Raw genomic sequence first — 10,025 nt, 5'->3', positions numbered from 1 at the left:
AATTTAAATAACTTAACAGTTCATATTATAAATAGCAAAAACCTATTTCCACTAGCATAACCATAATCCAATAACATTAAATATTCTGTAACAATCCACTCATGGCTCCTTCGGTCTGCTATCAATGGCGTCAGAGACCATGTGACTAGTTATTCTGTGTAGCACAGAATACTGTCCACAATACAGACAGGAAGATATTGAGTAGAAGAGTGGAAGAATCAGACACAACCCATGCCTCTCATATATCACTGAAGGATATATTGTGCTTTGTAACATGTAATTCAGTGCGTTTAGACACATTTATTTCCACTGGAACCCACAAATTTGTATTTCTTTGTGGCATTTGCTACTGGAATTTCAGAGAAGGTATGTGCCAAGAAATTCAAAGATCTAGCAGTTGACATTTGGACAACTCATGGTCATTGAAGTTTTAATACAATATTATTTAAATTAATGGGTCTGACTTTTAAGACTATTACCAACTTCAGGTATGTTAATTTATTCTTCATTTATATCCATAAACTTTGATGACAGTTTTGTGCGAACTTATAAGTTAGCATGTGTACTAAAGTAAACCCATAAAAAGAATGAATCCCTTTGAGTCTGCTGTGTATATGACTGATCAAACATTACCTTATGTATGCACAGATATTACTATAGTGTCTGAAAAACAAACTTTCACAACTTAAAGCAAAAAATAGACATATATGATGATGCTTAAAACATAGCCAAATAAAACAAAATTATAAAAAGCATGGACAACATGAAAAATATGTATAAATATATCTTTCTTCACCTGTGCCTCTCTCTATATCAAAATGTAATGACATACTTTATTTGCGTTCAAGCAAATAAGGCAAATTATAAAAGGTATAAAAGTAAAGTAAAATAACAAGTTACTATGGCTACACAGTTGTTTCTAAAAGAAAATCTGAATATATTTCCTATTTAAAGTTTCAGTGCATGTACAATACTAAACACAGTTCAAGTGGTTTGGCCCATTAGTGCTGTGGGTCCTAAAAACCTATTAATGGTGTATTCACACATACAGTATTCTGCACAGATTTACATAGTAACATAGTTCATAAGGTTGAAAAAAGAAGAGAGTCCACCAAGTTCAACCTATATCCCTAATCAGTGCCTACTGAGTTGATCCAGAGGAAGGCAAAAAACCCTCATACTAGAGGTAAAAATTCCTCCCCGACCAAATATGGCAGTCAGAATAAATCCCTGGATCAACGCCCTGTCCCTATAAATCATAACATAACCAGCAATGTTATCACTCTCCAAAAATGCATCCAGATTCCTTTTGAATTCTTTTACAGAGTTCCCCATGACCACCTCCTCCAATTCCACAGTCTCACTGCTCTTACAGTAAAGAACCCCCACCTGTGCTGGTGTAGAAACCTCCTTTCCTCAAGACATAGATGATGCCCCTTGTTATAGATACAGTCCTGGGTATACATCTATCATGGGAGAGATCTCTGTATTGCCCCCTGATATATTTATACATAGTTATTAGGCCGCCCCTAAGCCTTATTTTTTCTAAACTAAATAACCCCAATTCTGATAATCTTTCTGGGTACTGTAGTCCTCCCATTCCCCGTATTAGCCTGGTTGCCCGTCTTTGAACCCTCTACAGCTCCACTATATCTTTCTTGTACACTGGTGCCCAGTACTGTACACAGTATTCTATGTGTGGTCTGACTAGTGATTTGTACAGTGGTAGAATTATTTCCTTGTTGTGGGCAACTATGCCCCTATTGATGCACCCCATGATTTTATTTGCCTTGGCAGCAGCTGCCCGACACTGGTCACTACAGCTAAATTTACTGTTAACTAAGACCACTAAGTCCTTTTCCCCGTAAGTCGTTCCAAATGTGCTCCCATTTAATACATAATCCCAGCCTGGATGTGCATTACTTTACATTTATCAGTGTTGAACCTCATCTGCCACTTCCCAGCCCAAATCTCCAACCTATCCAGATCCATTTGTAACAGTGCACTGTCCTCTATTGTGTTTACCACTTTACAGGGTTTAGTATCATCTGCAAAGGTTGCTAATTTACTATTAAACCCCTCAACAAGGTCATTAATGAATATATTAAATAGAACAGGACACAGGATTTTCTGTTGCAGATTGCAATGTAAACTAAAAGACTGATTACAGCTTGAAATACTGCGCATCAAATCTGCGCAGAATACTGCACGTGTGAATAGACCCTAACAGTGTTATATTTGTACATGTAAGGATAATGCACATAACTGGGTATACAATAGCTGGTCAGTACTAAAGTATTAGAATTAATGAGTAGGTTCCCCATTGCAACATTTTTTATTGCTCACTTTTTACATCTCTGAATAAAAGATATCTGGTTTGCTTAGCTGCTCTAAAGATACGTTACAAATAACAAGAAAACCCTGTGTGAAGTGTTATCCTAAAGTTATGTTTTACATGTTTTCATCTTTATCTTCTTTATCTGCCTTGACCCATAGGCAGTAGAAAATAGGACAAAGGCAAGGAAGTAACTAAAGGATTAGACAACACAGGGTTTGTTTGTTTGTTGTCTGTGGCAATGAAGAAATGTGGGCCTGTATAGAAGCCAAAAAATGATAAGATATTTCTAACCCAGTCCATTGGTACAGCTGCTTTATTTAGATACAATGAGCAATAAAAAGCATTGTCTGCAGAGGTAAACATTTCCCTTGAGGCAAGCAAGTATAGCCAGTCATAACCTCCATCACAGAGCGGGAATATACATATTGTGTTCTATTAAACATTTAACTTTGGTAGATAAAGAATGTAAAACAAAAACACAATATTGTATTAGTTCCTTAAAGGGGTACTACCCCCCCTAGACATCTTATCCCCCTATCCTTTGGATAGGGGATAAGATGTCTAGGGGCGAAGTACCCCTTTAACACTGAGTTCCATTTCGTTCACCTTTAATATCATTTTACTTGTATGTGACATGTTCTCATCTGTTTCTGTGCCATACGCATCAGTATATTTGGCTACACTTTGTGCATTAGGCGTAATTTTACTTCAAAACTGTTAAATAGTTTTGACTTTAAATAATTTCTACATGTAAAACAGTCTTATAACTCATGGTGTCTATAAGCTTAGTCAACAACTGTCTTTACTCAGCATATATATATATATATATATATATATATATATATACACACACACATATACCCTTTCAAACCAAATCAACTTCAGTGCACTGTGGGTATCCACTCCCAGTTCACAGTATTGTACAACTTACACAAAGGTACGTGATACAAAGTTGGCAGTGTCAGTGCTGTTCAACCTAAAAAAACAGTAATAATCACATGACAACACAGCATTTGCAGCGTGCCTTCTTGTCTGTACCTGTTATTGGCTCTGTGACTAGGCTCTCCTCTTTTCCCTCAGGAGAGGAGGGCTCTGTGGTCTCGGTGAGAAGCTTGCCAGAGACCAGTTCTGCAGCATTGGCATCCATGGTGGAGACATCAGTAACTGTCTTCTCCCGCAACGACTTCTCATCATCTTCATCAATAAGAACAAGCTCAGCTTTTATGGTGTCATCATAGCCTAACACTTTTTTAGTCTCATCCTCGTCATCAATATTCTGGTAGCCCATGAAGATCATAGTCACAGGTTGCTCTAACGTGGCATCAGCCACATTACTTCCACTATTTTTTACTTGTTGCTGTCCAGGTTTTAAAGGAAGCCCTTTAGTTGACTTGTGCACCATTTCTAATTTTGCTTCTTTTAAATGCAATTGCTCCTTCAAGTTACTAGGGATTCCTTCTGTGATTAGAGTTCTCTCAGGTAAAGTGCCTTGCCCTGTTACTACATTTGATTGTGCAGATTTGTGTATAAGTTCATCTACTTCCCTTGTACTTAAGTTATGGATGCCATTTTCTACCACAGCCCCTGAATGGTGGAGCTCATACACTACTTTGTTACCATCATCATAGACCTTTACTCCTCTCTGTTGAACCACCTCTGGGTCAATTGCAGCTGTAGAGAGAATCTTGGTCTCTCCTGTCTTTCTGTCTTTCTCCACATTTATTTCCATGGCGTACAATGCTTAAACAGAAACAAGAAAGGAGGTGTATGTTACAACACATAAAGCAAGTGAATGGTTAATTGGCAAACATACACTGTAATGTGTGTGCACTAATACTACAACACCATTACATCCTTACATAAAAAGCACAGTGTGTTAAAGAGTCTGACGGAAAAGTTGTTAAACCCAATATTATTATATGTGAGCACACATTGGACAGACACAGTGATAGGAAATAACATATACCAACTGTGAATTGTTACATTTAAAAAAATCAAATGAGAAGCAACGTGATATTGCCACATGACATGTAACAGTTTGTAAATTTTTGGGACATGCAATCACTGGTTCAAGGCAAAATTGTGAAAATACCATAGCACCAGAGTCATAACAGGTGCTGTTCTACCATCTGATATTTAAATACTAACTCAAAGTATATATCTTATCTATTTTGTTATTGTAGGTTAATTTTTATCTGGCAATAGAAGTTTCTTCCTTTGGTACTTTTTGTTTTACAATTTATCAAGAATACATGATTTATAAATAAATAATTAAGAAGAAACATCATAATATATATTTAACAGAAAAGTAAGCATATATTCAAGGTAGCAGATATATATGTGCTTTAAGATGAACATAACAGGAGACTGCTTACTAGTAGACCGCTCTATCAATTATGCCTAGTTGTTCATATGAGATATTAAAAAGGAATCCTTTAGTCTAATATCAGGACTGACATGTTCACCTTAAATTTATTTGCCAGAATAACAGAAGAGACTTTATCTTGGAAAAGACAGTGTGAATGGGGGTTGAGTAGCTTACTTTTATTCATTCATACTGAGAAGAGCTTTAGTTCAATGCCCTAACCCTTAATGCATCCGTATTGTTTAGGATGTTTACAGAGACAGACACAACATGACGTTAAGCATATCTGACATTCATTGTCTGGAGCAAAGGCACAACATGAAGATTATATAGAGATAACCAAAATTTAGACCAAGAACTTTAATTCAAAAAATGAACCAAGCCTGGGAGGCTATAAAACATAAAAATAGAATGCATTTTATGGAACACATGACAGCAGGAGGCAGACCATTATATATAATATATATATATATATATATATATATATATATATTAGCCCAAAACACACAGAAGAAACATATTAGTCCTGATTTACTAAGAGTGGAGTGCAGGTTTTGTTGTTACCTTTTTTTCCCATGCTATTTACTAATTTACTCCGCTTTCGGAAACTTTATACATGCTTTAAAGTGTCGGGTTTTCTTATTTTTATTTTTTTACTCTAAGTGATTCAGATTCTGTCAAGTTTTCTTCTGTCGCATGGTCCTTGCCACAGAATTTAGGCGCAAAACCCGACAAAAAGAGTAGGAAACCTGTTAGTAAATGAGGGCCATTGTATTGTATCACCATAGAATACTGTCACTAAAATAAATAATGGGATGTTTTCCTCCAGTTTACCACCATCTGCATTTAATATGCTTTCTTTCTAACACCTTCTGTTGCAAGCAAAGTTTACATTTCATTGAAGCTTACAGCCTTGGGTCTTTTCTACAAAGACTGTAATACATATACAGAAAGTATTAAACACTGTAATATACTGAGTATTACAGAGAACCAATTATCTAGAGATATATAGCTTTGACTGCCTGTGACATTTGTTATAGATATTGTTATATTATTTAATTATAAGTATACGGAGAATAATAGAATTTTAGAATACCATTATATTATATGTAAATTTGCACATTTTTATAAATGTTATGAGTTATGGAAAATATAATGTGTCGCTGGACAATTTTCATAATTTATTAGAATTCCGTACCTTTGTGTTCTTTATAGCCTTATGGACATCCATGAAAAATGGATTTCAAATACCCCTCTGTGGATTTAGCTGGCAAATGACATATCCCATTCATCAGTCTCAGTCTATAGTATCCTTTTCTTGATTTATACCCAACTATCTGGGACATTTTTATTTTTCATGTCTTCTTTACCAAGATGTCCCCTAATGAACCCAACATCCTTGTTGAAATACAAAGGGAAGCATGTGGGGACAGAGAGACACATAGTGGTAGAGATCACAAGGCTTTCATTTAGGGAGAACAATTGTTTTTCATGCCATCCCTGTCAAAGTAAATGCTCCATGTGTAGGCAAGGTTTCCATAAAGATATAGTAAGGACTACACTCTTTACAGAGAATATAAAATAGATCCTTAAACATATAAACATATATTCCATCCATGGAAGGCTGATAAAGATGCTAATACTGAATAAACCCTCAAATGAGGATCATGGTATCTTTGTATTTTCAATAGCCTTGTTGTTTCAATAGTTTGTGTATAAACTATTGTCACAAAAATGTATGTTTTTTTGCTAGGTTTTAATACATGATTGAATGCAAGTTATATTTGAACTGCTGTACAAAACAGAGTAGTGACGGGATAATGACACTACTGGTAATGTGATCTTACATCTATGTTCTGTATATACAATGCTTGACATCATTTATATTTACTGTTGCATTTAGGTTTTATATATACACTCAAATCCATATGAATATATTGCATAAAATGTACATGCTGCTACCATGGAATTTTCGTACAACTTTAACAAATAGCAAAAGGAAAAAAAAAAACACTGGGCTAGGAAAAAAAAGGACAACCTTGCTACAGCAAATGCAAAATAGTCAATCATATAGTAAAATTCAAGAACAATCTACAGAATAAAAATCTGTCATAGTAAAAAAAAAAAAAAACTGCTGGAATCATGGAAAATGAGAACAAAAAATTTGAAAAATAGCAAATTTTGTGTTATCGGAAGTATTCATTTTTAAGTCTATTTAAATGTATATACTTTTTTTTTATGGCAGACTAATAATTAATAAAATCAGATAACCTAACATCTATCATGTACCACAGCTTCAGAATAAACAGATTACTGTACATTTGTAGTTAGTAAGTACTAGTTGTTATTTTATTAGATTTCTTGTAAAGTCCAAAGTATATGCATATTTCTTTTATATTAGCCACTGACAATATATAAACACAGCATATGATGGGGTTCTAACACACATTTTTTTTTAAATTTTAAGTAGTTCAATTGCAGTCTACTGCAATTGGTGTCTCCTGGGGATAAAAACCATACTCTGTCACCATCATTGCTATTAGGAAAAAAAGTGAGACGTTAGAAGTGTGTACAACATGCACAAAAAAATCATTCTGTGACAACAATCACCCTTGATGTTTGCAGGAAGCTAACATTGGAAGGTTGTCCCATACACCAAAATTGTACAATTCTATATATTGAAATTTCTTTTTGTCATTGCTTTTAATCATACTTTTTTACCTAATTGTTTTCTAGTTGGAATGAGTAGCCAATGATTCCATAACCCATGACCTTGACTCTGCAAGCTCTACTCAGTAATCCAGTGTGGTTCCCCTCTACTTTCCACAAAGTGCAGACATAGTACATCCTCCACATAAATGAAGAGAGCTTCTGCATACTCTGTAAATGCACAGCACCTTCTCTGTTGCCATTATGCTCTATTAGCATATCAGCAGACAAGATGCTGAAGATTATGAGACAGATTGAGAAGATGCACATGCATGTCCATCTCTGAACATTTAGTAAGGTGGATGCACTACATAAGGAAGAGGGGAAAAACTAGGTGGCATTATATTAAGTTTAAAAGTGTTATATTTTATGGAAAAAAAAAATTTCAGAGAGTAAATACGTTTTAGAATAAAATGCTTAATAATAATAATAAAAAAAAAAAAAAAAAAATATATATATATATATATATATATATATATATATATATATATATAAAAATTCCAGAAGAGCAGCACAACAAATTTAAGAAAAACGATGGTGCACGCTGGGTGTGTACCTTGGTGAGAGGTTCACATGTACTAGAAAAAAACAAGAGACCAGCAGCACACGGAAATTAGGTGCAAAAAAGGTGAAAAATGTATTGCATTATCCCAGTGTACAAAGGAAGCGACGTTTCAGCGACCTCTCGTCGCCGTTCTCAAGCTCGGAGCTTCAGAACGGCGACGAGAGGTCGCTGAAACGTTGCTTCCTTTGTACACTGGGATAATGCAATAAATTTTTCACCTTTTTTGCACCTAATTTCCGTGTGCTGCTGGTCTCTTGTTTATATATATATATATATGGATTAGTTAGGAGTAGTTAGGAGTAGCCGTATTACTCCATATATATTTATTCATGTGTTTGTTTATTTTTTTTTGCCTGATGGAAAACAAGAACCTCTGGAACTTTTGAAGGTTTGTACTTTCATATGTCAGAAATATACATAGTCCTTGTATTTGTCATTCCAAACAGTGGTAGCATCTAGCTTTGTAGTCGTAGTACTGTGAAATACACACATTCTTACTATTTATTTTAGGAAAGCTACACTGTAGCTTAAAGCTAGAAAAAGATATTTTAATATAAATTATTTTGCCCTCACAATATCACCTTACGAATGCAAAGTCGCTAGTTTCTCCTCTCTGGCAAAGAACCACACCCATTACTTTCACCACTGAGGGAAGGTGCAAAACGTTACCATTTGTATAAAGAATGCAAGATGCAAATGAGATGTACACATGATATATAGAGCATTAATATAAAAGGAAAAGCCAAAAATATCAACAATTTGGGAAGCTCCTTTAAACCCCTTAAGGACGGGGCCATTTTTTACATTTGCACCTTTGGTTTTTCCTCCTCACCTTCTAAAAATCATAATGCTTTAGTATATTACGAGTTCTGTATCAGGCTCGGAAACTGATTGTGCAGTACTGGATTAGGCCTACCCCTCCTGCAGTGGCTGATCTGATTGCTCAAGGTAAGTTTATAGTTAGAGAAAGGGATTTACATTAAGCGTAAAGTTGAACGTAAGTTTGATGGCATTTGGGGTCCTTGGGTGCGAAAGTTTGACCCTCCTGGAGATGTGTCTTAGGTATTTGTTTCTTTCTTCTCCTATGGATTGTGGGTTGAGTTGGCGTGTAGTGTGTGTGGTGCCTGTGTCTATGTATCCTACTTTGTCTTTGTAATGGTTGTATGCCTGCGGAATGGCTGGTTTGCTTGTATGTGTCCTCCTGATTGGTACTGTTTGATTGCGAGGAGGTCTTGTCTAACACACCCAGTATTTTGTATTGATTAGTTCTATACATTCTTTGTTATACTGGTTGCTAATTTTTAGTATGTGTGGTTGAGACGGACTGTTTGTGCGGGAGGTGGGTACTGTCGGGGGGGTATTTTGTAATGACATCAATAATTTCCCCCCAAACAGCGAAACCAGAAAAAAAAATATTGCTGGGGCAGAATTGAAAAAAAACTAAACTAAAAAACAACATTTTGTAACTTTCTGGGGCTTCCGATTCTATGCAGTGCACATTTAGGTAAAAATGCCACCTTATCTTTATTCTGTAGTTCCATACGGTGGCAAGGATACCTAATTTATATAGGTTTTATTTTATTTCACTACTTAAATAAAATTATAACTACATGCAACAAAATTAGTATGTTTAAAATTGTCATCTTCTGACCCCTATAATTTTTTTTTTTTCCATATACGGGGATTTATGAGGGCTAATTTTTTGTGCCGTGATCTGATGTTTTTATCAGTGCCATTTTTGTTTTGATGGGAGTTTTTGAATTTTTTTTTTAGATTTTTAGGGTATAGAAAATGACCAAAAAATACGCAATTTTGGACTTTGGAATTCTTTTACATATACGTCATTGACCGTGCGGTTTAAGGGGGGTGATTCAAACTTTTATTTGGGAAGGGGTTAAATCACATTTATTAACTTTTCTATTTTTACATCATATTTTAGTCCCTCTAGGGGACTATTACATGCAATCTTCTGATTGCATACACTGTTCAATGCTATGCCATAGCATAGCATTGATAAATGTTATCGGCGCTCTGCTGCTCCAGCCTGG

The 10,025-nt window shown here is 35.2% G+C and overlaps 1 protein-coding gene across 2 annotated transcripts in view; it reads right to left on the bottom strand.

The window, feature by feature from the left end:
• Positions 1-2,633: 2,633 nt before the first annotated feature.
• The window catches only part of LOC130272539 (paralemmin-2-like), a 177,154-nt gene continuing 169,762 nt past the window's right edge, over positions 2,634-10,025 (bottom strand). For both annotated transcript variants that reach the window (XM_056518388.1, XM_056518396.1), the window contains exon 7: positions 2,634-4,078. In XM_056518388.1, the coding sequence (XP_056374363.1) occupies positions 3,333-4,078 (746 nt within the window). In that variant the 3' untranslated portion in view covers positions 2,634-3,332. The remainder of the gene's footprint in view (positions 4,079-10,025) is intronic.

The sequence above is a fragment of the Hyla sarda genome, chromosome 1 (assembly GCF_029499605.1).
Source record: "Hyla sarda isolate aHylSar1 chromosome 1, aHylSar1.hap1, whole genome shotgun sequence".
Classification (NCBI taxonomy): domain Eukaryota; kingdom Metazoa; phylum Chordata; class Amphibia; order Anura; family Hylidae; genus Hyla; species Hyla sarda.
The sequence above is the reverse complement of the archived record's forward strand: the minus strand, read 5'-3'. Positions and strand labels throughout refer to the sequence as shown.